The sequence below is a fragment of the Strix aluco genome, chromosome 29 (assembly GCF_031877795.1).
Source record: "Strix aluco isolate bStrAlu1 chromosome 29, bStrAlu1.hap1, whole genome shotgun sequence".
Classification (NCBI taxonomy): domain Eukaryota; kingdom Metazoa; phylum Chordata; class Aves; order Strigiformes; family Strigidae; genus Strix; species Strix aluco.
The window spans coordinates 5,823,292-5,847,818 of NC_133959.1; the positions used below are offsets into that span (position 1 = coordinate 5,823,292).

Sequence of the window (24,527 nt, forward strand, 5' to 3'; positions counted from 1 at the left end):
ACGTGGCACCGTGACACGAGCAGTGCCCCTCGGTCAGCTGCTCACAGCACTCGTCCCCGCCAGCGTACGCCTGGCCAGAGCGTGCCCATGAAGCCAGAGCTGCTGTCCCCCAGCCCGTCCCGGGAGTCGCTGCTTTGGGGGGGTCAGGCACGATGAGGCAGCTGGGGACGAGACGCGCGAGCGTCTCTGCCAGCCTGAGGACAGGGGATCACCGGGGCTGCTGCCGGGCGCCGGGGGAAGGGGATGTCGACATCCCCTTTGCGCAGGACAGCCTGGTGAAGCAGTGGAGCTCCATGCAGAACGTGATAGACAGAAACCGGGAGAAAAGCAAGACTCCCATCCAACGGAACAAGTGCTTGCTCAACATTAACGTGGGTGGCAAATTGTTCCAGATAGCTTACAAGGTAGCAGCCCGCTATCCCATCACCAGGCTTGGGAAGCTGGCCCTTTATACCGACCCGATGAAGAAGCTGCAGCTCTGCGATGACTACTCAGTGCAGAAGAACGAGTACTTCTTTGACAGAGATCCTTCAATTTTCCACTACATCTTCCACTTCTACCGCAGTGGGGTCCTGTGGATAATGGATGAGATGTGCCCCAGTAACTTTGTGGAGGAAATCGAGTACTGGGGAATCCATCTGAAATACTCCCAACACTGCTGCCGGATCCTGTTTGAGGAAAAGCGAGATGAAGTCAGCGAGTACCTGAAAATACAGAAGGAGCTGGAGGCAGAACTGGAGCCCCTGGACTCAGTGGAGCAGTTTGAGGGCAAATTTCTGGGATGGTTTCGGAAGATGATCTGGAACCTCATCGAGAACCCGTACTCTTCTGTGGCAGCCAAGATCATTGCTGTCATGTCGAGCTTCTTTGTGCTTATCTCTATCGTGGGCATGACACTGAGCACGGTGGAGGAGATGAAACACAAGACAGGGAAGATGTGGATGGAGCAGCTGGAGATGATCTGTGCCATCTTCTTCACCTCCGAATACCTCATGCGACTCATATCCTCCTCCAGCTTCAAGAACTTTTTGCGGGCAGCGTTTAATGCTGTAGACCTGGTGGCCATCCTGCCCTTCTACATCCAGATCCTCTTTGAATATCTGGACGAAGGAGACACACTTTACCACGAGGAACTGCACAAGGTGGAGAATGTGAGCAAGCTGGGCAAAGTCCTCAAGCTCATCAAGCTCATGAGGATTTTCCGCATTCTCAAGCTGGCACGCCACTCCACCGGCCTCCGGGCCTTCGGCTTCACCATGCGCCAGTGCTACCAGCAGGTTTGCTGCCTCTTCCTCTTCATCGCCATGGGGGTCTTCACCTTCTCTGCTCTCATGCACTCAGTGGAACATGATGTCCCAGGCACCAACTTCACTAGTATCCCCTACACATGGTGGTGGGCAGCGGTAAGATGTGAGCACCTTCTTCCGGAGAGGGGAGCAGTGGGGCTCTGTGGGTAGGGGCTGCCCTGGTGGTTGAGGGATTCACCACTGCTGCTGGCCAGGAGGCAGAAAAGGGCCCAGTCTTCCCACCAGCTCAGTAATGGTGGGAAACCCAGAGCCCTGCATGCTCTGAGAAAAGAAATCAGAGGTTTAGACTAAGCTTAGAGGCTCAAAAACCGGTGCTGGGGTGGGATGGTGGGGCAGAGGTGGTGGCCTGGGAACCTCCAGGCCTGGGTTAGTGACAAGGGGGATGTAACTCAGCTCGGGCTTTATCTGTCATGGGACCCAAGTGCTGGGTGGATGTGGCTCAGACCCCATGGGCATGGGGACAGCCACCCAGGACAGCCTGAGGCTTGTGCAGCATTGCAGCCTGGCTGGGCTTGGGGGACATGAAGGGGTCAGAGCTTGTGGGGCTGAGTGGGGGGACCCAGGGCTGCCTGTGGGAACCAAGGAAACGTAGTCACACCGTGCCTCAGCCCGTGTCCTGACAGAGGACACAGACTGGGCTGTGCTGCAGCCAGGGACAGGAGCCCTTGTTGCTGCCCTGCTCGTGCTGGGAGCCGGCTGCTCCGCTGAGCTGAGCGCTGTAATAAACCTGGGATTACCTCTGAGATGAGGAGCAGCTAAAGCACTTGAGAGCCAGGGGTTACGAGGGCATTTCGATTTGCAGATGAAATGATCCCACAGATCACTTCTGCTCTTATAATCCTCCTTGGCCACCACAGGCTGCCTGCTTTCATCCCTCCTTGAGGGAGTGCAAAATCACCAGATTTGAGTATTTAAAGGTCACAGGCTGATCCTGGTCAGCATGGCTCCAGGAAAAGCCCAAACCTCTCTGCCTCAGCTCTCACCCTGTCCCCACAGCGCTGCTCCCCTGTCACGCAGACGCGGTTCTGCCAGGTGCATTCCTGGGCAGTGCCTCTGTTTCCCTTGCAGGGAGGGTCTGGGAAGCTTCATTCCTGTGGGACTGAACAGTTTACAGCCAGGAAGCACTGGAGCCGCTGCTCGGTGGGGGCAGGAAGCTCCAGCAGACAGTCTGGCTGCTGCTGGGGCGAGTTCAGCTCGGTGATGTCCAGCTGCTTTTGAAGAGACACATGTGAAGGGGAGGAGGGAGCAGGGAGGCTTGCCCCTGGCCTCTGCTCTCAGGGCCTCACCCAGCCCTTTCCTTGGGGTCTCCAAGCCTGCTGGGTGCAGGCCGGGGAGCTGAGCCCTGACCGTGCAGGCTGCTGGAGCAGGGACGGCCGCGCTGGCTGCAGTATGTTCCCAGCCGATACCCCCTTCCCACTCAGGGGCAGAGGGAGGTTGGTCCCGGCACTGGCAGGAGGGGTCTGCTGGGCTTGTTCACGTCAGATTTTATCCTTTCCCTTCCTCGCCCAGGTCAGCCTCTCCACTGTGGGCTACGGAGACACGGTGCCCAACACGGTGCTCGGCAGGATGGTGGCATTTGCCTGCATCTCCTTCGGCATCATCCTCAACGGCATGCCCATCTCCGTCCTCTACAACAAGTTTTCAGACTACTATGCCAAGCTGAAGGCCCACGAGAATGAGATCAGCCGCTCGCTCAAGCTGTCCAGGAGGATCTGCCTGAAAAAGCGAGTCCTGCAGAAGCTGTCGGAGTGCTGTGGGGCCGACCCCCGCTGTCGCCACTGAGCGCTGGCCCTTCATCCCCCAGACACCCCCTCTGCCATCCTGGCTGTCCCTGCGGCAGGTCCTGTCCCCCAGGGAGGCTCCATGGCTCAGGCACCAAGCAGCAAGTCACAGCAGCATCGGGGGGGTCTGCTCTTGTACAGGTGCCGCTGCCAGCTCAGGCTGTTTGGAGGGATGGAACGTGCCCGTGACCGTGTTGTGACCTTCCTCAATATTGTGTGCTGGGCCCCGCTGTCCCACAGGGCTGTCAGTAAAGTACCAGCTAAAGAACATGTTGTATGGCCAAGGCAGGACATCTGGCTGTGGTGGTCTGGGACATGGGGCACCCCGAGGGCACAGGAGTGCGCAGGGGGGTGCTGGGTTTGTGTTTGGGGGGGTCTGGGTAGGGGGGGAGGCATCTACAGCGGTGGAACCTGTGAGAAGCTTCTTGAGCTCCCCTGGCTCCAAGTTGGCCAAGGCCGAGCCAAGTAGTGACAGTGGCTGCACCTCTGTGATAACGTATTTATGAAGGGGAACCTGGGAGGAGGAGTGGGAGTTGCGAGGAGGAGTTGTGAGGGAGACACCTCTGCAGCCACCGAGGTCAGTGGAAGGAAGGAGGAGGTGGCGGGGGGGAGGTGGGCTGGAGCAGAGACCCCCCTCAGCCCGTGGGGAGAGGACAGGCTGTCCCTGCGCCCATGGAGGGCACCGGGGGAGCAGATGCCGACCTGCAGCCCGGGGAGGACCCCACGGCGGAGCAGGGGCTGTGCCTGGAGGAGGCCGGGACGCTGAGGGCAGCCCCCGCTGGGGCAGTTTGTTGCTGGGAGGGCTGCAGCCCGTGGCAGGGAGCCCACGCTGGAGCAATTCAGGAAGAATGTGTCCTGTGGGAAAAGTTTGTGAAGGACTGTCTCCTGTGAGAAGGACCTGTGCTGGAGCAGGGGAAGAATGCGAGGAGTCCTGCCCCTGAGGAAAAATGAGCAGCAGAAACAAGGGGTGATGAACTGACCACAACCCCTGTTCCCTGTCCCCCAACTTGCACCACTGCAGGGGAGGAGGGAGAGAAATCAGGAGCAAAGCTGAGCCTGAGACAAAGGGAGGGATCGAGGAAATCACAGAATCATTCAGGTTGGAAAAGACCCTCGGGATCATCGAGTCCAACCATCAGCCCGACTCTACAAAGTTCTCCCCTACCCCACATCCCCCAACAGCTCATCCAAACGACCCTTAAACACACCCAGGGATGGGGACTCCACCCCCTCCCTGGGCAGCCTATTCCACTCTCTGACCACTCTTTCTGGGAAACATTTGTTCCTCATGTCCAGTCTGAACCTCCCCTGTTGCAGTTTAAAGCCGTTCCCTCTTGTTCTGTCACTAATTCCCTGGGAGAAGAGACCAGCACCAACCTACAACCAAGATGTGGTTGTATTTCTCACTGTCCTGCTCTGCTTCATAGGTAAATTAAGTGGTGGTGGTGGCTCACAACCACCTCTCCTGCCCGTCGGTGGGTGGGAGGACAGGGGTCTCGTGGGGTGCAGCTGAGCCTGTCTGCATGTTGGTTTTGGGATGAGATCCTGGCTGTGGGTGCACTGGGAAAGCAGCTGGGCCATCTGCATGTGCTCCGGACCCACGGGTTGGCCCTGCCTGGTGTTCACATCCCAGCGGGGGGCAGTGGGGGGACACGTCTGTGGGGCACAGGGATTTGCCCTCCTCTGTGGGACCGTATCTAGTCAGTGGGCTCCCGGGGGGGGATTCACCCTTCCCCTGGGTGGGATGGGGAGAGGGACCCCAGGCTGTGGGGCAGGCAGGGCCAGGGAAGGGCCAACAGTCACTAGTCCTGCTTTCCAGTGAGCGGTGGGAGGAAAGTGGTGCCCACCAGGCTGGGGTGGGCTTTGGTCACCTGCAAGCTGGGCTTGGAAATGAAGAGCTGCTGGGGGGTTCCTGGTGTCAGCCTGGGACCACAGTTAAGCTGCTGCTGTTGGAAAAGAGGCCTGGGGGGTGCTGAGCCCTCTGGCAGGGACAGCCACCCCCGCTGAGTCCTGGACTGCGGGGGGACAAGGGGGGCTGTGCCAGCGGGTGTGAGACAGGGAGCCCTGCCCTGGCCCCCAGCACCTACACCCCCTCCCCGGTACCCACATTGACACCCACCCTCTCTACACTCCCCAGCACCGACCCGCCCCCACACCATTTTCCAGCTGTTTTCCACCCCATTTCTCTGCCACGAGGACCCCCCCACGGCTCAGCCTCTTCCAGGAAGCTTCACCCAGAGCTGTCCTTCCCCACCACCCCCCGCCCCAGCAGCATCACCTCTGGGCACCCCTCCATCCCCTCCCCATCCCCAGACCCTGTCACTGCATCCACCCATGTGCCCCCATCCCCTGCTTGGGGATTTGCCCCCCCCAGCCCCGTTGTGGGCTGGCTGATGGATCCTGAGCTCAATCAGCTTCCAAGGAACGGGGCTCAGCAACCAAACCTCCCCCCACCCTGGAGACTGCGCTGCGGCTGAATCTTCATCCCTCTGCTTGCACCCCCTCTCCCTCTGCCCGCAGGGTGTCTGCTCGCCCACGGCTAGCAGTCCTACAAGCAGCCTGTCGGAGAATGGCGCTTTTAATAGTTCCTCTGAATTCATTTTACAAGTCACAGCAATGCAGAAATGTACAGACATTTACAGGGCACTGTACAGGCGGTTTCTGTCATATATTAGTGCTCTTGCTATATACATATAGTACAGCCTGCGGGAAGCCTCTGCACGGGCAACAAAACCTGCACCCCCGTGTAGGGCACCTGAAATGGAGCTTTGGCCCCGGGGCTGCCGAGTCACACGGGCTCACTCAGGTCGATTTAATCAGAGCTCAGCCCTGAGTCTTCCCAGGCACTACTGGAGGGTGATGTCACCCGGGGCAGAGCCGGGCACCCCCTTCCTTTGCTTGCCCCGGTCTCTTTTAGAGGGTTTTGTGGGACAGAGACCCCCGCAGAGATGCTCTGGAGGGAGTGGGAGCAGCCTCCATCGCCGCGGCATTTCCACCTTCCTGCTCCTCCTGCCTCAGTGGCAGCCGCAGCTCCCGGCCACCATGTCGTCGTACTGCTTGAGGACCACGTTCTCGTCATCATCGAAGTAGAGGAGGTTGATGGAGTAGAGCTTGTCGGGCACGCAGCAGGGGCTGCTGACGCCCTCGCTCAGCTTGAGGGCGTTGATGATGGACTGCACAGTGGCGTGGTTCGTCGGCCGCATGTTCTCGCCCAGTGGGAAGGGGCAGGAGCCCTTGCAGTGGTAGGCGTTGTACCCCCGCGGCGAGATGATCCAGCCCGACCAGCCGATCTCCTCAAAGTCCACGGACAGGGGATGCCTCTGGCAGGGCTGGAGCCGGTCCAGCGAGCGCGCGTTGCGTGGCCCGGTCAGCTTGGGCACTGACAGCTTGGCGGGGAGGATGGGAGCCTGAGGCTGCAAATCTGCCAGAAAGGAGCACCCAATGCCATTAGCCATGGCACAAGCCTGGGAGGAGGGAGAATGTGGTGCAGCCCCCCCCCCCCCCGAGTCATCCCTCCCCACAGCTGCAATGGTCACAGCCTGTCACCAACCCAGGCAGAGCCACCAGGAGGTGACAACCTCACAGTCTGCACTCATCAGGGCGAGAAAATCCAGATTTACATCTGCGAGCCTGCACAGGGAGAGATGGCCCCTCCCTCTGGCCGAGCTTTGGATTTTTAGGAGCCCACGTGCAGGAGCACCCCAGCGCCCCACGGGCGAGGGGATGGCAGCACCGAGGGAGCCGTGCCAGGGTGTGTGGGACCCACCTGGGAAGTTGGCCACAGGCAGGGAAGCTCCTCGGCGCCCGTCGTCCGTGAACAGAACCAACATGGGCTTCTTGCTCTCATGGTGGTCCCTGCCGGATGCGAACTGCAGCAGTGGGGGGTCGAGTGGGCTCCCGCCCAGGCCCTGGACCGTCACCAGCAAACCCTGGTTGCTGCTTTCATCTTCGGTCCAGTCACGAACCTGGGGAACCAAACTGTTGTCACCACAGCACCGCAGGCCAGGACAGGCACCGCGCTGGTGTCCCCCCACAGACCCAGCACCCCATCACCAGCGGGGTGGCAGGAACCAGCACCCGCCGTGGCCACACTCCATCTCCCAGCCACGGCAAGGGGCTGTGCTGCGCCAGGGCTGCGGCACAGGGGACCTTGTGGCAGGAGCCAGCACTGATGTTACCGGCGGGGTGGTGGGTCCAGTCTGGGTCAGGATGGAGGAGCCCCCCAGGACTCTTGGGAGGGCTCTTACCCCCAGAGGCTGTATCCCCCCCACACTGCTGCAGAGACTACAGATAGGAAATTGCACTGGAGCCCCAAAGGCTGCTGGGGGTGAAACGGGTTAAAAATGCTCCTTTTGCAAACCCCCAGGGTACCCTCTGTGCCACCCGAACCAGGGGAAAAGCAACTCACAGCCTGTGTGATGGCAAAGACCTCCCAGCCTGAGCCCTGCAGCGAGACCAGCCTGGCCGCCAGCAGCTTCTTCCCTCCGGGGGTGTCCAGCTCGCTCTTGTCCAGCACTTGGTAGACGCTGACCTGGGGAAGGCAGCAAAGGGCGGTTACCACCAGCGTGTCCCACCCCAGGGGAGAGACCCCGGACAGGGGTACTGAGGGAAAAAAGGGTGAGAGATGGGGGATTTGTCAGCTTGGATTTGTCACAACTCTCAGGTGCCTTGGCTGGTGCGTGCACAAACCAGGATGATATTTAAGAACTTGCTGTGGTTAAATTACTGTGATTCTCTGTGCAATGTGATGACATTTGGTTGTATGCCTTTCCCAGAGCCAGGCCATGCTCCCACTGCAGGCGAGTGACCACAGCATGCCAGTAACATCCCTGCTCCCATCCCTGTCCCCACCCCCATGCCCATCCCATCCCCATCCCTGGCCCATCTCCGTCCCGTCCCCCTCCTTACCTGGCAGAAGTGGTGCCTTTTGGGCCCATCAGTGACCCTCGGCCAGAGGCGGAAGAGATGCAGCTCTGCCGTCAAGATCTTCTCATTCTTGGCCACACTGGAGAGGATGAAGAGGAACCGCATCTTCTCGCCGTGAGCTGGAGGGAAGGACAGGTTGAGAAGTGGGGCCAAACTGGGGCAGCACCTCCATCGGCCACGTTTAGCCCCTTCCTGCAGCCCCATCCCCAGCACCACAGGGACACCCCCACCCCCCCACCCCCTTACTTTTATCCAAGAAGCTGCGGACCGTGTTGCCCTCCAGGATGTCGGGGTTCTTGGTGACACCGTCTGCGTTGGCGACGGTGTTGAATAGATCCACCATGTACTGGGGCGGCTGCTTGAAGTGAGCTGGGGGGGGCGGAGGGTCTTCCATGCCGAAGACTTCCAGGAGCCTCTTCAGCGCCTCAGCCCGCCGGCTCGCCGCTCCGGCCGGGCTCGGGCACACTGGCTTGGCCAGAGCCAGCAGCAGCAGCAGGACGGTCCCCAGCATGGCTCTGCTGTCCCTGCCCCAGCTCCACTCCCCCCTGCCTCCCCGGTGCTGCATTTATAACGCGCTGCAAAGATGGATTGGAGTCAAATATGCACAAGAACAATCAGGAGGGTAAAGAGAGCTAATTGCCATGCTAACAAGGTGCGAAGCTGGGCTCCTGGGCCCCTGCACCAATTAGCCCCAGTACACAATCAGAGAGGGGACATGGCTCACCCCAGCCCTCCCCAGGGCTGGTGGGGGACACTGGGGTCTGGGGCTGGGCAGCCCCTCGGCACGGCCCTGCCTGGGCTGCATTTGCTCTCTGTAGGAGACTAACTGGTTTTCAATGATGGCGCTAACGGGACAAACAGGAGGACCTTTGTGTGGAGGAATGCAGCCCCCCGCCCCCCGAGAGGCTGGATGAGCATCCCCTTCCCATCCCTGTCCTGCTACAGCAGCTCACGCTGCCCCGCGCCGCAGCCGCTGCCGGGACCGAGGAGCATCGGAGGGACTCGGTGTCACATCGGTGTCCCCATCCCATGTCCCTGGCAAGCGGTGCCCGCGGACCCTTCACGCAGCAGGGCTGGCCCAGGCGCTCCCCACGGTCACGGGGAGCACCAGCTCCATTTCGTGAGCCCGGCGAGCCAAGACCACAGGGCAAAGCGGGTTTCCAGGAGAGAACCAGCAGCCTGGGGGATGCAGCTGCCGCAGCGCTGCCAGGCCCTGGGCTGTGGCAGGAACTCAGCAGCAGGAGGAACCAAACTGAATTTAAGGTTTTTTTTTTTTTTTAAAAACAGCCATTTGGCTTCCTGGAGATTAAAAGGCATTTGCTGCTAATTCCTGAATGCTCGATATTAATGAAATATGAACCCTATGGACTCTGGGTGATGGGATAAAAGCCAATTCTTTTGCTGTTATTCCCCAATCACAGAGAAACTGGGTTGGTGAAGGTGGACGTGTTGACACAGTACACTTGGACTCCACATTGCCGTTTGTTTTAATGCCACGTGACCGAACAAAAAAAATTACATGATACCCACCAGTGCATCAGATAAAAAGAGCAGGATTGGAAAAGCCTGTTAGATCTTCTAGGGAAGAGGGAGACCCCCTGTGAAGGAAGCCCAGAGGTACGGGCTCTGCGAGAGGCTTGGCACGGAGAGGGGAAGGTGCAAGGCCAGAGCCAGCACCGTCCGTCCGTCTGTCTGTCCGCCAGCAGGCCCGAGGGCGCTCCCTAGCCCCACAGGCACCCGGCCGACGCGATAGGAGACAAGCCAAAGGCTACTTGCCCAGTTGGTGTCTATAATTTATTCCAATCCAACGCTTGGCGGGTGAAAGGGCTGTTAATTATCCAGAATAGGCAGGGAGGCTCTGAGAGGCTTGAGTTAATTGATGGAGGAAACTATTTGTATCCTCTGGATTCTCTCCTTCCTCTTCCCAGCTCACCAGTGGCCGCGGCATGTCCTCCAGGATAAGTGATTACCTGCAGACGGGAAATCTCTGCCCCAACAGGCCTTCAACCTACCTTTTTGCCTCTCCAACTCCTGCTCCACATTTTGTAAACGGGATATAGCCGGGCTGGTGCAACCCCCAGCCCGTGGCTGCATCCTCCTGGGACGCCTGGGCACAGATGGAGGGGCCATGGAGCTGCACAGCAGAGTCCCGAGGAGCTGCGAATTGCCCATGATGTTTATTTTGTAGAGGGTTCATTTATACAAGCGCTGTTTAAAATAGCTTTTATTCAAAAAATAGCCTTCTCTCATTTACATATACTACAGACAGTCTGGTGGGGGTCGTGCAGGAGCCCCCCCTCCCGCTACCCCCTGCACTTGCACTCCCGGATGGCGATGACGGTGCGAACGCGGTCCCGGCGGCTCCTGACCGTGTGTACGTCGTACCGGTGAGGGGCACAGCGGCCGGAGGCAGCTTCTGCCCAGACCAGACATTTCTCTCCACCGTGTGACTCCCTGCAGTTAGAGACAAACCCAGTACATCCCCCAGCCCCCCGCGCCCTGGCACCCTGCGTTTCATCCCCTGGGAAAAGGGCAGATTTCACGGACCAGGGTAGGGGAGGAGGAGGCCGCTTGCCTCTGCCTGCACCTATTCCTCACTCCTGGTGTAACTCGGTGAACTGTCTCCTCCCTCCCTGCCTGTGCAGGAGCAGGGGTTATTTCTTTATGGTTTGATTTGCTTCCCTTTGCATTTGCCACATCTTCGTGTCTGCAAATAACACAAAGAGCTGCCCCCCCCTCCCCTGGCGTGAAACAACTGGCTGGACCCCCCCCCCTGGCTCAGAGCATCCCCCTCCTCATCCTCCTCCTGCCCCTCAGCGTTGCCAGCAGCGGGCGGCAGGACCAGCACATCCCAGCCGCTGTCGGGACCCATCTGTGTCTGCCATCACGGGGGACCACAAGCTCCATAACCAGCTGCCCAATGGGCCAAATCCGGCCCCAGCAGCAGGAGGTTATTCTTCATCCCTCAAAGCCCGGAGCAGTGCGCTGCTGTGGCACCACTGCAACCGCTGCTCTGCCTCAGCTTTGTCCCTGCATGGGCAGTGAGCTGGGGGTGCTGCTGTGTTACCCCGGGAGCAGCACATTACTTGAGAGGATTGGGAACAGCTCAAACCTGCCTCTGGATGTGCGGATGTGCCCGGGAAAGAGAACTGCCGGATCCTGGCAGCTGTGCTTACCTAAGCAAGCAGGGATCCCCCGAGGAGCAGCTGCCCAAGCACCTTCCCACATCAATTTCCTGCAAAGATTTGCAAAACAAAGGCATGAAAATCCCCTACAACACCTCACCGGGGACTCCCCAGGGGACCCAGTCACTTCGCCCTCCACCCGCCCTCCATCCTCAGGCTGAGCATACACCCCCGAGAAACCGCAGCAGCGAGACAAAGCTTGTAAGGGGAAGTATTTTGGGGTCACACCAGTGTCTTTTGAGTCAGAAGTCCCTGTGCACAAAGGTATGTTGAAGTAGAGTCTCTGTTGAACTGAGCTTAAGATGTACTTGATTAAATAATTTTTTAAATAAATCTCTCGCTGCTCCCTTAATTATTTTTTAAAGAAATCCTCACCCAAAGGCCATTTGTTACTTTATGGCACTGATGTACACACAAATTAGTGGCAATAAAATACATTTTATAGCGTGAGATAATATAAATGTGAGATTTTAACCACTGTAGTTTGTTGCCAGCGTGTGCGTAGCTCTACCAGGCTGAAGCTGCCCATGTCAGAGCATCCACCTGGCTGTTCAAACCCCACGTGTGGGCCCAGAAGCACAGCTGAGCCCACCAGAGAAGAGGCCAAGCTGTGGGGAACCAACCTTGAGTCGTTCCTCCCTGTGTCCCGCAGAGCTGAGCACAATTTCATAATAATATTCCACCTGGGAAACACGATAGCATTTTTCCTTCATTTCGCAGTTCTCCAGCGTCCGAACCACCTCCCCACCTTGTGGGTTTTTGACTAGAGCAGTGCTGAACTTTGTGGGCATGCAGAAAAGGCCATCTGCAAGGAAACAAGAAGGAAATTTAATCTGGGGCTGCATCTGAGGCTACTACGGCTGCAGCATCTTCACCGGGGTTCTCCCGAGCGGCACAGACGCAGCGTCAGGTTCCGGCGTCCAGCGCCTGGCGTGGAAAGTGATGTTTTCTGTGTGAGGGTCCCCAGCTGAGAGTTTGGGGCTCATTCCTTCACCAGCTCAGGACCTCAGCGACAGGTTTTGTTCTTCCATCTCAGTTTCAGACCACAGGGCAAAGAGGTTATTCTGGGTGCAAACTGTGAAAACCTGAGCCTGTGAAAGCTCCATCTCTGGGGAGACAGCCTGAGCTATTACACATTATCTTTGAGAAAAAGTGTCTTTGAACATAAAATATTCATGGCAGCGCTTTTTCCAGACATGCTCTCACACCAGGGAGCTGGGGAACATTATCTAACATTTACTCATCCAGCATTTCTCTCTGGATTTGCCAGGGGGCTGTGCCCTGCATGGGCAGATGCTGGAGCCAGTGTCACCAGCTCTCCTGGAGACATATTTCCCGGGGCACCTCCAGAGGATTTGCTCTCAGCTTTCCATGCAAGCAGACGAGCTGGCTGGGGCTGGGGCGATGGAGGCAGCATCTCCCCACATCAGCCCGAGTTTCTACATCTGCCCTACCCGCGTCGTGGGACGGAGGAAGGCGGGTACAAAGCGCGGGGGAAGGGAAGGCAGGCGACGGCCCTGGTTCTGGGGGCACAGGACCAAGTCTTGCTTTGCCTTTTCTTTCCCTCTTGAAGCTTTAACTCAGTGAAGAATCCCCAGGGCAAAAAAACCCGATGTTGGGATTTGACATACCCAGTCTGATTGTTAAGGAAGCCACGCAGAGAGCAGGGGGAAGGGGGGCTTTGGGTGGACACGCTGACAGCCCACATCTTCGCTGCCATGTCACCTCCAAGCCAGGACACGTGGCCTCCGTGGCAGGGCCCGGCTGGCCCAGGCAGGGGCTCAGCAGCTGGAGAGGAGAGACAGAGGCTCCTCCAGCAGTAACTCGTGTCCAGTTGGAAGGAAACAGGCACAGACTGTCCTGCCTGGCTCAGCCTGAACCTATGTTCTGCGTAGAAACAGTTTATCTGCTAAATCTCCCAGTTTTTCTCTCCCTCACCAAGTAAATTAGGATTAAAATCTCCGTTGCATGAGCTGGAGGAGGAGAAGAAGGATGGCTAAAGCAGTCGTGAGTCTTGGCTCTAAACAGGACCTTGTCCTGCCCTGTCCCAACCCTTGGGTGCAGGTCCTTCAGGGACTGTGTTTGGTTCCTGGCTTTAAAATGGTTGTGAGAGTTTCCTGCCCCTTCCCAGCTGCTTCATCAGCTGCTGGAGGAGATGTCTTTGTTCCAGGATGGGGCTGTGTTTTCAAGGGAGGAAAAAGCATTTTCTAAAAGCAAATCTCTTTGGGCTGCCTTAAGAGAGGAACACAAAATGACAGGGGATTTCTGGAAGCCAGTATTTCTGGGTGAGATTTTAACATCCTCCTCCAAGCCCACTGCTCCTCTGACGTTTCCAGTCTTTAACATGACACTGAAAGTGTCAGCCTGACTTTACAGGGGAAAATCCAGAAGGAAAGTGCAGAGACCAGCCCCAGGGCAGAGGCAAAGCTGGGGGCGAGTCCACATTTCCCAGCCCTGGGCCATTATCACTGAATGAGCCACTGTCCATTAGCCACCCCGGGGACAACAGCATCCTCCAGCACCTTCCAGTCACAAGTCTGGGAAGTAGATGCTGATTCTCCCACCTCTGGAAAAAAGCACTTCACACTGCCTAATTTTCTTTTCCACTTGCTGTGTCCTGCAGCTGGATTTACACAAGCTGCGGGGCTGTGGGAGCGCCGATGTCTGTGTGCAGACCCTCCTCTACCTCTTGGAGGATGGGACGCACCTCAGCAAGCAGAGCCCCACGGGGTTTTGTTTTCTCGGCCACACATCTGCCTTCCCCAGCCCCTCTAGCTCAGGCCTCTTTGCTGCTTTTCAAGCTCACATTAGGGCTCGCACTGGTCTCTGTCCCTCTCTAGTGGCTGTTGTACAGTCGTGTCACAGGAGCTGCCGGGAAGGTTTTAACAGGATGGTTTTAGATGCAGAAATGCCAATAAAATGTCATCAACACATTCCAGGAGAACTCATTTTATCAAACAGTTGTGGAAAATCATTTCAACACGACTTTCCATTCTGCTAAAATCAGCTCAGTTCATCTTCACCTACGTGACTCTTGGGTTATTTTATGTGTGAACTCACAAGACACCACAACAGTTCAGGATGAACCCGTTCAGCTTTATCCCAGTGGAAGATTTTGATCCGTCTGGAACAATTTAGTTTGGAGTTTCCATTTCCAGTGATTTCTGAAACATCAGTGTAGCTCACTGGTGCTGAGATGAAAGGGCATTTCAGACCATTGGAAAGGGAACTCCGTTTTTTAGCCATTGCTGAGCGGTCTGTTTTCAGTAGAGCTTTTATCACCAGGTTGTTTTTCTTGCTTTGAGTGGGTGGATTGGAGCAGGGACCCCCGAGGTCCCTCCCAGCCTGGGTTACTCTGATTCTATGATCTCTGGTTAGAGGACACTTCCCCATAACACGAGGTGGTTCTATAACCATCCTCACACCATGCTCAGGGGCAGAGAATTACCATTTCACCTGCAGACCTGTGCTGTCAGCACCCAGCAACAGAAGGGAAAAGAAAACCCAAACCCTGAAAGTATAAAATACAATCCCATTCCACCTAAGGCAAAGAGGGTTTGTGTGGCAGAGTAGAGCGTTGTTAGATCACAGAATCACAGAATCATTCAGGGTGGAAAAGACCCTCGGGATCATCGAGTCCAACCCTCAGCCCGACTCTACAAAGTTCTCCCCTACCCCACATCCCCCCACAGCTCATCCAAACGACCCTTAAACACACCCAGGGATGGGGACTCCACCCCCTCCCTGGGCAGCCTATTCCACTCTCTGACCACTCTTGCTGGGAAACATTTTTTCCTCCTGTCCAGTCTGAACCTCCCCTGTTGCAGTTTCAAGCCGTTCCCTCTTGTTCTGTCACTAATTCCCTGGGAGAAGAGACCAGCACCAACCTCTCCACAACGTCCTTTCAGGGAGCTGTAGAGAGTGATGAGTCTCCCCTCACCTTCTCCTCCTCACACTGAACAGTCCCAGCTCCTTCCATCGCTCCTCACAGGATTTATTCTCCAGGCCCTTCCCCAGCTCGTTGCCCTCCTCTGCCCTCGCTCCAGCACCTTGAGATCTCTCTCCGATTGAGGTGCCCAAAACTGGACACAACACTCCAGGTGTGGCCTCACCAGTGCAGAGCACAGGGGGACTATCACCTCCCTCCTTCTGCTGGTCACGCTCAGAGCTCTGATGCTGGCGCTGGTCACACAGAAGGGCTCGTCCCTGGATTCCTGGGGGGTGCAGAGCCCCCCATCGTTCCCTTACCTGCACTGTAGGTTGGGTCAGAGCATTTCCCCACGTCAACTGTGACCTCCCAGGGAGAGTCTGGAAAGAAGGTTTTCAGAGCTGGGAGACGGAGACATTCCTCAGGGCACATGCTGCAGTGGCAGCCGTCGACCACCTCCACCTCCCGCACACCCCCGAGGAGCAGGAGCCGCTCCACGTGCAGGCGGGCGGGTTCGCAGCAGGAGCCCGCAGGGCAGGAACGCGGCGCTCCCGGCCGCAGCGGCGAGTCGGGGCGCCTCAGCTGCAGCTGCACGGAACACGGCATATACACCGGTAAAAACATGTCACGGAAAACAACTTCCAGCATCAGCTCCCCCGTAAAAACCTCTTCTGACCTAGAACTGATTCTGCTTTCACTCCTTTCTCCCTGCATGGCAGCACGGTGTTGCTGTGGTGCTGCCCTTCCCAGTGACGCATCGATTTCAAAACTATTTCCCCAAACCCTTCTAACAATCAGCTGAACTCTACTGGCTACCGCAGCCCTTGTTTCACCCCAGACTCCTGATCTGGAGGGTCAGCGTGATGACAGCTCTGTGGAACGAACGTGGACCCGCCCGCCTGGAAGATGTTGCAGCAGCAGTGCTGCAGTGGGACAATTGGCAACAAGATTTTTCACAGTTACAGAGCCCCAGCTGAAGACTGACAGGACACACGTGTACAGCATCCTGCAGAGCTTGTTTCCATTCCCTCTCCAGTGTCAGTTATCCTGGTGGAGATGGGACTTTAGGCAACATCAGCTCTCCTGGGATAAGGGCAGCCTGTGCATAGCTGTGTTCCCAAATGCGCCAGCTCCTTCTAGCCCCTCCTCGGAGTGACACACAGCATGTGATAAGGGAATGACACGAGCACCTCAGAGGCCAGATATTTATTCATGAAATCACAGGTCCTGCCAGTTTTGCTCAACCAGGCAGAAAAAGGCCTCCTACATAGAGGACACCAGCTCTCACGTACAGCAGATGTGGCTGAAAGAGTTGGTCTTGCTGCTGGGCTGGGGGAGGACAGAAATACGCTTGGATGCTGCCTGGAGCAGCTGGGCAGGTGCTGTGATAGCCCTTCAGCTGAACTCTGGCCCTTCCTTTGCCACCAGCTATCCAGCAATGCTGGATAGTTTCCATTTGTTTGCACAATCCACTGTTGGCTGGCTAAGGGAGGACAAGAGGCTCAGTGATGGGTTTTCTGCAATGCAGAAGCCAAAAACGGGTATTTTAAAACATGCATAAAGTCCCAGCCCCAGTCACCCATGTATGACCTTCACCCAGACCCAACGGCTCCTGCCACGGGGATGACACAAACACACTTTTCTCACCTTCTTGCTTCTAAGGAAATCAAGCATGGAGGAGTGTCTGGAGAGCCCCAGGAGGCTGGGGTGGGGGGAGCTGATCCGCTGGGACAGGCAGCTGGACCGGCACTTCCCGACATCCACACTGACAGGACTGCCAGAGACATCTGTGAAACACAACATCGACAAAAGCATTACTCCTCACTATTTATGTGATGCTGGGGAGGCCCAAGCTCAAACCAGGGCTGCGCAAGACACAAACACTGAACAAAAAGACATGGCCCACCCCTGGGATGTGGGAGAGAGTCCTTCAGCCTCAGCACCCGCGGAAATCCCAGAGAGAAAGCCCTTCACTAGCGCTGCAGATGTATGTGTAAATGTAAAACATTTCATAACAGACTGCTAAGAGCAGCCCAGCATAAAAAGCATGCAATTAAAAATTCACTAGGAAACAGGTTTTATTTTCTTTAGCGAACTCATGAAGGATGGGGTGAGAATAGATGAATACATTGATTAGCAAAGGGAAAATGTGAACGCTCAGCTGTCGCTGAGCTGCAGAGCTCGAACGTACTGAACGAGCCTGAGCACCCGGCGGATTCGGGGCAGAGAGAGACAAACTTGTCCGTGGAGCTGCTTGAGCTGAAGACAAATCTGCTGCCTCCCCTCCTGCCAGCACACGGGGAGGTGGGAGCAGCTGTGGGGACAGGGGAGACACGAGGCCAGGCATCCGGGTTTAGATCTGCTTACTCTGCTGTAAAATATCAGCAGTTATTGGCTAATGGCTGTTTCTTCTGGAAATCCTTCTCAAATGAGCTATTTTTCCCCAATAGTGCTGTCCGCACTCAAAGGCTTGACTGTAAATCCTCATTTCGTCATATAATAGGGAAGAAAACTGGCCTTAAATGTGCCCACTAAGCCGTTCAACACCACTGTAATTCATTTACTTTAACCTGCTGGAGTTGCAGACCCAGCGTGCGCTGCCAAACTCTAACTTTGCATTGATTTAAAAACTGATCTCCAATGTCAGTGCGAGAGACAGCCCCCATCCCCACGCTGCACGACACCGGGAAATACGTAGGGACATTTTAAACTCACATTTGGGTTACAGCTGCTGCTAGCTGCCTGAGGATTTCTTTGCCCAGGAGCCAGGTAGCAATTTGTGGTGTATTAGTCACTCCCTGGTGGTGACCCCTGCGGATGCTCCTCACCCACAGCAAGGGGCAGGCAGCTGGTCACTTGGCAAAGGACACTTTGCCAGCTGAAGACACTGTTAACCCCTGCTCTCCCCCCCCTGCAGCAACACAGGCCGTGTTTATTATTTTTATCACTTTATCTATTACTATTTTTACTATTTTCATCATTATTTACTCTTCTGAAGTAGTTTCCTTTGGAGATGACAAACTGTCACTGCTTGTGACAGCTCTTAAATCGGATATGATAATTTTATAATTCCTACTATTCACATAAGAACCTGATGTTTTGCAAACACTGAGGACTAAATTTGTACAAGTACTGTTCTCATGCACTGAAAAAACCCTAAGAAACCTCAGACTTTGGCTATAGTTTAAAGCCGTTTTCACATATCTGTGCTAAAATCAGCTGAAGCTCATTCCGTGTAGCCTTACCGTCACTGCAAGGGGAACTGAAACCAAAGGCTACTCCTGAAGTCCACAGACTTTTTTCTGGTGAACAAATGGAGCTATTTCCTACTTTCTCTGCACAGTAAAGTCAGGACACTCTGCTGTCTTGCTGACAGCCCTTCCAACGTTAAACCTGGGAAGTAAAAGTCTGTGGTAGTCCTGAACTCATGCAGCACCAGAAGCAAACACAGAATTCAGACGCAGAATTCAACCACATTGCAGCACACTGGTACAGAAAATGAAGACTCCTTCGTGCAGATGAACAGACCTAGGGGCCAGGCTGCTCATCAGTTCCTATTCTACAAAACATACTTTAAGCGTTGGATTATCTGGGCAAGTCCTCAGCGTGTTTCTGTCCTTAATCCCCTGAGGGAAAAGTCACTAGAATAATTTCAACATAAAGAAACATCTGAGGGATGATGGGCAGGACGTGAGTGAGTGAGTGGGGAAGCTTAAAGGATCCAGGTTTCTTGCAGGCAGAGGGGAACTCACCATGCCCGACGTGGAGGAAATGGCTCTGCCTCCTGCAGCAGCCCCTCTCTGCAAACAGGTTCCCTTGCTCGTCCTCTCTGCCAGCGGCTCCAGCACCTGCAGTCACAAACCACCAAACCCAGCATCACCCCAGTTATAATTCACCACCTTTCCTGCTTGAGCTGGGAGGAGGCGCTGGGCGCCCAGCACGAGCCTGCAGCCACCTGCAGTCCTGAACCAAATTGCTTCAGCGTAAGGAAGAGATTTAGAGTAGTTCTAAATGGACGTGACCCGTGTGACCTCTCAGACCTGGCTAGGTGGGCTGAACACCTTGTTTGATTAGTCCAAGAAAATGCTGTGTTTAGCAGTGTTTTATCCTAGGACATCAGTCCCCTGCTTTCTTCTACTTCCACGTTACTGCAGCGTGAGCTCAGGTAAGAGGAGTGACCTCACACAGCACAAAGCAGCTCCTAGGCACTAAACTCCCCAAAGATTTCTGCACAGCAGCTTCCTCTGAGACAAACCCTGAATGATTTGCTGAGTGCAGACAACCCTCCACGCTGCTCACAGTGAAGCACCATAGAAAACATACACCGTGTCCATACAGAAACTCCAGATACGAGTGAAGCCCACGCACAGCCTCACACCACACACCCGCACGAGAAGGAAAAATGAACTTACCGGCGAAGATGGGAGCATGCAACAGCCCCGTGAAGAAGACTACAGCTAGTGGGTCCCGCATACTGCACCTTGGGAAACACAAAAAGGCCTCCAGTATCTCTGATATTTATAACAGGCCCTCCCTCAGCAGGCGAGGTGAACATCTCGGAGACAAATGGGTTCGCATATCGCCAGCAAATGTCTCCAGATTGTGATCTGAACAAACACCTAAGCAGCCTGGGCAGTGATGGCATCTCTCCCACACTCCACTGGGATCAGGCTTTGAGCAAACTTCAAAGCGTTTCTTCAGAGCAATTGGTTTTGCTCCCAGCCTGGGGAAGCTCCCTTGGGGGTCTTTGTTCTTCCCACCCTTTTCAAACTAATTAAGTTTGTGGTGACTCGGAGTCACTTTCAAGTCCCCTCATTTGAAAGGAACACGCATCCTTCATCCCCGCTCATCACATTCAGCCTTTTTATCTAGAGACAACCCTCTTTTGTTCCTCCACACCACCAAAACTGAGACAAAGCTGGCTCTTTGATAAGATGCAACAGGCAGGACTCAGCCATGTCAGCAGCGACAGCGTGTTCCCCACCGCAGGGTGAGGCCTTGCAGCTCTGCTTTTGACTCTTTTCAGCGCGACCCAGCCCTGGAGCCAAGAGGAGGCACCCTTCTTTCTAGCTTAAATACACGTAAGGACATGTTAAGTCTCCCAAGTCCTGGAAAGAGGCGAGTCACAGATGGTGCTTGTGTGATGGAAGGGACTCGCAGGGACACGCTAGTTGAGGGCAGCTGTATGTCCTGAACACTTAATGCATGTGGCTCTTAATTACAGAAGTTTGGATCTCTGCACCAACTGGGCCAAGTGCACATGGCAGGGGACAGATCCAGTTCCAAGGGAAATTCGTTAATTTGTTTTGCCAGATTCGGGAATGAGAGCGCACAGAACAGTGACGGCAGCGTAATGCATCTGACAACACTGTGGCATTCAAAAAAAGGGGTTGGGGGTGGGGGTGGGGTTTTTTTTGGTTACAATTACTTAGAGGTGCAGCAATCACAGAAATTTGTGGTAGCTGCACACCCCTAGGAAGAAGCCAAGGCTCCCTGGAGCTCATACATAGTTCCTGGAGGACAGCTGGGCTTCATGGGATCACAGAATCATCGTGGTTGGAAAAGCCCTTGAAGCTCCTCCAGCCCCACCATGAACCTCACCCTGACCGTTCCCAACTCCACCAGATCCCTCAGCGCTGGGTCAACCCGACTCTTCAACCCCTCCAGGGATGGGGACTCCCCCCCTGCCCTGGGCAGCCCATTCCAACGCCCAACAGCCCCTTCTGCAAAGAAATCCTTCCTAAGAGCCAGTCTGACCCTGCCCTGGCGCAGCTTGAGGCCATTCCCTCTTGGCCTATCGCTTGTTCCTTGGTTCAGGAGACTCATCCCCAGCTAGATGCCTCGAGGACACAATTATCAAAAGCAAAATGCTATCAGAGGCATCCCTCCCAAACTGTGCCATTTACCACAGTGCTACAGGAACACCAGCCCCTTCACCCCAGCAGCACCGAGGAGACATCAGGACAGCTGCTCAACAAAAAAAATAAAAAATTTAATTGTGTTTGGCCAAGAAACAAACATATACAAAGAAAACTACATTTCCATAAAAAAAATTCACCATGCCCAGGCAGCTGAGCTGAGCCACCCTCCAGTCACGGCTCTGAGGTGCTGCTGAGCACCTGGAGAGGCAGGAACCACCGCTCCGAGCAACTGCTGTGACCGCGCCAAAGCTGGAGAGCAGCCTGCACCACGGCAGCAGGGCACAGTTAAGTGACATACAAAATATTTATGAAAAAATATGCATTTTAAATAAAGAACTTACAACAACTTAAACTTTATACAAAATATTATGGTTGCCATTTCAGTGTCTCAATTCTAGGAATTATTTTCAAACTCTCAATGTCCCGTTTTCCACCCCATGTCCATCTCTGCAGTCTCTTCCTCTAGAAAGCTCCATCTCTGTCCAGCTCAGTCCAAAGTACCTAAAAATGAAAAAAAAAACCAAACCCAAACTGTAGTGTCAGGAATCAGAAAAGCAGTTATGTGAACAAATGAGACTTATTTACAAGCTGCCAAAGGAAGAACAAGCAGTAACTTTTTAAAGTTTAAGCAAATCACACAAGTAAAACGAAATCTAGCTAAAAAGTACTGTAGGTGTCTCAGGGTCCACTTGATTTGCATTTCCCCTCTCAGAGACGGGCATAACAAGTTACGCTATTAATTATTAAAGACGTGGAAACAGAGGACTCTGCAAATGATTAAGTTCTTTCTCTCCCAAGAAGGAGATTACACAAAACACTGAAACCAAGTAGAAACTCACCTTCCAAAAAAGCAAATTCATCGATAGCTTCAATGGCATTATCTGCAAAGCAAATTGAAAGCAATTAACATAGATAAACCGACTCCATATTTGCATCTGCTTCAAACAGCAGCATCTGAGATTACATCACAGTACAGTGACCAATTTCAAAGAGGTTTGCTTGTTTTGGAGCTGGTGTGTGAAATTATTACTGTAATATTTGGTAGAAGAGAATTTTTTCTCTCCCATCTTCAAAGAAAGAAGCACCTATGATTGCTTCATCACACTGGGACAGGTGGAAAAATCCTCCACCCCAGCAACCCTTTGGTAAGGACAGAACAGAATATGCTCTCATACCCAGGTCTTTTCTCTGCAGAGTTTTCCTTTTTCCTTGCTGAGCATACACGTAAGCATCTTTGGCTATGGTTTCAACAAATAACTCCTGCAACACAAAACCAAAACAGTTTCACCCAGGGGACGAGAGAGGGAAGAGAGGAAACGAAAGGTCCTACAAGACTTCAGGAAGAAACCAGAATCTCCATCTTAAAATTTCCCCTTTACAATAAATAGCTCTGAAAATAACAAATGGAATTGCTGAACAGTGATGCACATGAGAGGTGACAAGGGAGGAGAGGAGGCTGACGGTCCACTGGACAGAGGCGGTTGCTCTGAACATGTCTGGGAAAGCAGCTACACACCAGCTGCTCGCAGGGCACCTTCTGAAGGAGGAAAGGTGCCCTGTGCCCAGCAGATGAAGAGGGTCGAGCACATAATCATCTCGGTTGGAAAAGCCCTTGAAGCTCCTCCAGTCCCACCATGAACCTCCCCCTGACCGTTCCCAACTCCACCAGATCCCTCAGCGCTGGGTCAACCCGACTCTTCAACCCCTCCAGGGATGGGGACTCCCCCCCTGCCCTGGGCAGCCCATTCCAACGCCCAACAGCCCCTTCTGCAAAGAAATCCTTCCTAAGAGCCAGTCTGACCCTGCCCTGGCGCAGCTTGAGGCCATTCCCTCTTGTCCTGCCGCTGGGTCCTTGGCTCAAGAGACTCATCCCCCCTCTCTGCACCCTCCTGTCAGGGAGTTGCAGAGGGCCATGAGGTCTCCCCTCAGCCTCCTCTTCTCCACACTAAACCCCCCCAGTTCCCTCAGCCGCTCCCCATCAGACCTGTGCTCCAGACCCTGCACCAGCTCCGTTGCCCTTCTCTGGACACGCTCGAGTCATTCAATGGCCTTTTTGGAGTGAGGGGCCCAAAACTGAACCCACTCATCGAGGGGCGGCCTCACCAGTGCCGAGCACAGGGGTCAGATCCCTTCCCTGTCCCTGCTGGCCACGCTATGGCTGATACAAGCCAGGATGCCATTGGCCTTCTTGGCCACCTGGGCACACTGCTGGCTCATGTTCAGCCGCTGGCAATCAACCCCCCCAGGTCCCTCGTGTGCCACCCAGCCGACACCTCCGCTGTGGCACGCAGGGCCCAGCCGCAGGCCGAGGAGTCACCTGTGCCAGCCCAGAGCCCGCCCGTGGATGCTTCCACACGACGCCGAAGCCACCAAACACACCTCGCCTGGGCAACGGGCTTCCCAAAGGAGGAAAAACCCCTCTGCTACACGTTGCTCTGATTTCCACATCGCAAACCCTCGACCCGGGTAAGCGGGAAATCCACCCCGCGGGCGCTGAGGCGTCTGGCGGCCGCCGGGCCCGGGGCCGAGCGGCTGCGGGAGGAGCCGTGCCCGGAGCAGCGGCCGCACCGCGGGGAGCGCGGCAGCCCCGGGGCCTTTCCCCCGCCGCCGGGAGCGGGCTCGGTGCGGCGGGCGGCTCACTCGGCTTTGCCCGCGGCTCCCAGCCCCGCACAGCCGGCCCCGCCCCGCTGCGCCCCTCGCTGCCCGGCCGGGTTGGGAGAGCTGGGGGAGAAACCCCTCACACGCACCGAAAAAAGAAAAAAAAAAAAAAAAAAGAAACTCTCAGAGCCAAACGAGCGGCTCCGCACCCCACAGACTCTGAGCGCAGCGCCCGGGGCCTCCAGCGCCGGCCCGGCCCGGCGCGGCCCAGCCGCTCCCTCAGCGCGGGGGCCCGGCCCCGCAGCAGCAGCCGGGGGGGGGGAGCGGCCTCCCCGCCGCCTCCGGGCCCCGCACAGGCCGCCGGGCCTCCCGCGCCCGCCGGCCGCCGCCGCCCCTCACCGTGGCCCGCGCCAGCACGAAGACGGCCTCCTGGCTGGCCAGGCTGACGTCCGGGTCGGCCTTCACCAGCGCCTTCACCCGCGCCAGCGGCAGCCGCGCCAGGCGGCCCGGCCCCGGCCCCGGCGGCCCCGCACCCGCCGCCTCGTCCCCCGGCCCCGCCGCTTCCGCGCCCGCCACAGGCACCGGCACGGCCCCCGCCGCCGCCGCCATCCCGCGCCGAGGGCCGCGCCTGCGCGGGGCCGCGGGGGGGACGGGAAGGGCGAGCGGGGGAGGGCCCGGCCCCGCGGGTCGCAGCGGAGTCTCCGCCCGGAGGGGCCCGGCGCCCGCGGAGCGGTTGTGCCGGCAGAGGCGGGGGGGGGGGGGGGTTCAGCCTCCCCGTCCCCACGACACGGGCCTTGAACCTCCCCGCCACGCCCAGACACGGCCCTTCGTCCTCCCCAAACCCCCAAACGTGGCCCTCGAGCTTCCCGTCACCCTCAGCT

The 24,527-nt window shown here is 56.1% G+C and overlaps 4 protein-coding genes across 4 annotated transcripts; 1 reads left to right on the forward strand and 3 right to left on the reverse strand.

The window, feature by feature from the left end:
• On the forward strand, positions 1-3,358 carry LOC141916322 (potassium voltage-gated channel subfamily V member 2-like). Its single transcript, XM_074808692.1, has 2 exons — positions 1-1,403; positions 2,817-3,358. Exons 1-2 carry the CDS (start codon positions 153-155, stop codon positions 3,087-3,089), a joined length of 1,524 nt encoding a protein of 507 aa, XP_074664793.1. The 5' UTR covers positions 1-152; the 3' UTR covers positions 3,090-3,358.
• Positions 3,359-6,102: 2,744 nt separating this feature from the next.
• On the reverse strand, positions 6,103-8,525 carry LOC141916315 (bone morphogenetic protein 2-like). Its single transcript, XM_074808683.1, has 5 exons — positions 8,261-8,525; positions 7,997-8,133; positions 7,497-7,619; positions 6,855-7,053; positions 6,103-6,509 (listed from the first exon to the last, which is right to left on the reverse strand). Exons 1-5 carry the CDS (start codon positions 8,523-8,525, stop codon positions 6,103-6,105), a joined length of 1,131 nt encoding a protein of 376 aa, XP_074664784.1.
• Positions 8,526-10,317: 1,792 nt separating this feature from the next.
• Positions 10,318-19,600, reverse strand: LOC141916361 (uncharacterized). Its single transcript, XM_074808743.1, has 7 exons — positions 19,540-19,600; positions 18,880-18,975; positions 16,775-16,914; positions 15,448-15,715; positions 11,823-12,004; positions 11,191-11,249; positions 10,318-10,468 (listed from the first exon to the last, which is right to left on the reverse strand). Exons 1-7 carry the CDS (start codon positions 19,598-19,600, stop codon positions 10,318-10,320), a joined length of 957 nt encoding a protein of 318 aa, XP_074664844.1.
• Positions 19,601-21,098: 1,498 nt separating this feature from the next.
• POLE4 (DNA polymerase epsilon 4, accessory subunit) lies at positions 21,099-24,270 on the reverse strand. Its single transcript, XM_074808581.1, has 4 exons — positions 24,046-24,270; positions 22,224-22,308; positions 21,888-21,929; positions 21,099-21,549 (listed from the first exon to the last, which is right to left on the reverse strand). The coding sequence occupies exons 1-4, from the start codon at positions 24,253-24,255 to the stop codon at positions 21,536-21,538; spliced, it is 351 nt and encodes a 116-aa protein (XP_074664682.1). The 5' UTR covers positions 24,256-24,270; the 3' UTR covers positions 21,099-21,535.
• Positions 24,271-24,527: the final 257 nt, after the last annotated feature.

Coding starts and splice junctions, on each gene's coding strand:
- LOC141916322 (XM_074808692.1), top strand. CDS start 153: ATGAGGCAGCTGGGGACGAGACGCGCGAGCGTCTCTGCCAGCCTGAGG. Junction 1,404..2,816: donor ACACATGGTGGTGGGCAGCG/GTAAGATGTGAG, acceptor TTCCTCGCCCAG/GTCAGCCTCTCCACTGTGGG.
- LOC141916315 (XM_074808683.1), bottom strand. CDS start 8,525: ATGCTGGGGACCGTCCTGCTGCTGCTGCTGGCTCTGGCCAAGCCAGTG. Junction 7,620..7,996: donor AAAGGCACCACTTCTGCCAG/GTAAGGAGGGGG, acceptor TGCCTTCCCCAG/GTCAGCGTCTACCAAGTGCT. Junction 7,054..7,496: donor TCTTTGCCATCACACAGGCT/GTGAGTTGCTTT, acceptor TTGGTTCCCCAG/GTTCGTGACTGGACCGAAGA.
- LOC141916361 (XM_074808743.1), bottom strand. CDS start 19,600: ATGCGGGACCCACTAGCTGTAGTCTTCTTCACGGGGCTGTTGCATGCT. Junction 15,716..16,774: donor ATTTCCTTAGAAGCAAGAAG/GTGAGAAAAGTG, acceptor TGTTCCGTGCAG/CTGCAGCTGAGGCGCCCCGA. Junction 10,469..11,190: donor GGGGATCCCTGCTTGCTTAG/GTAAGCACAGCT, acceptor CTCTAACTGCAG/GGAGTCACACGGTGGAGAGA.
- POLE4 (XM_074808581.1), bottom strand. CDS start 24,255: ATGGCGGCGGCGGCGGGGGCCGTGCCGGTGCCTGTGGCGGGCGCGGAA. Junction 22,309..24,045: donor TCGTGCTGGCGCGGGCCACG/GTGAGGGGCGGC, acceptor TTTGTGTTGCAG/GAGTTATTTGTTGAAACCAT. Junction 21,930..22,223: donor TCTGCAGAGAAAAGACCTGG/GTATGAGAGCAT, acceptor TTTGCTTTGCAG/ATAATGCCATTGAAGCTATC.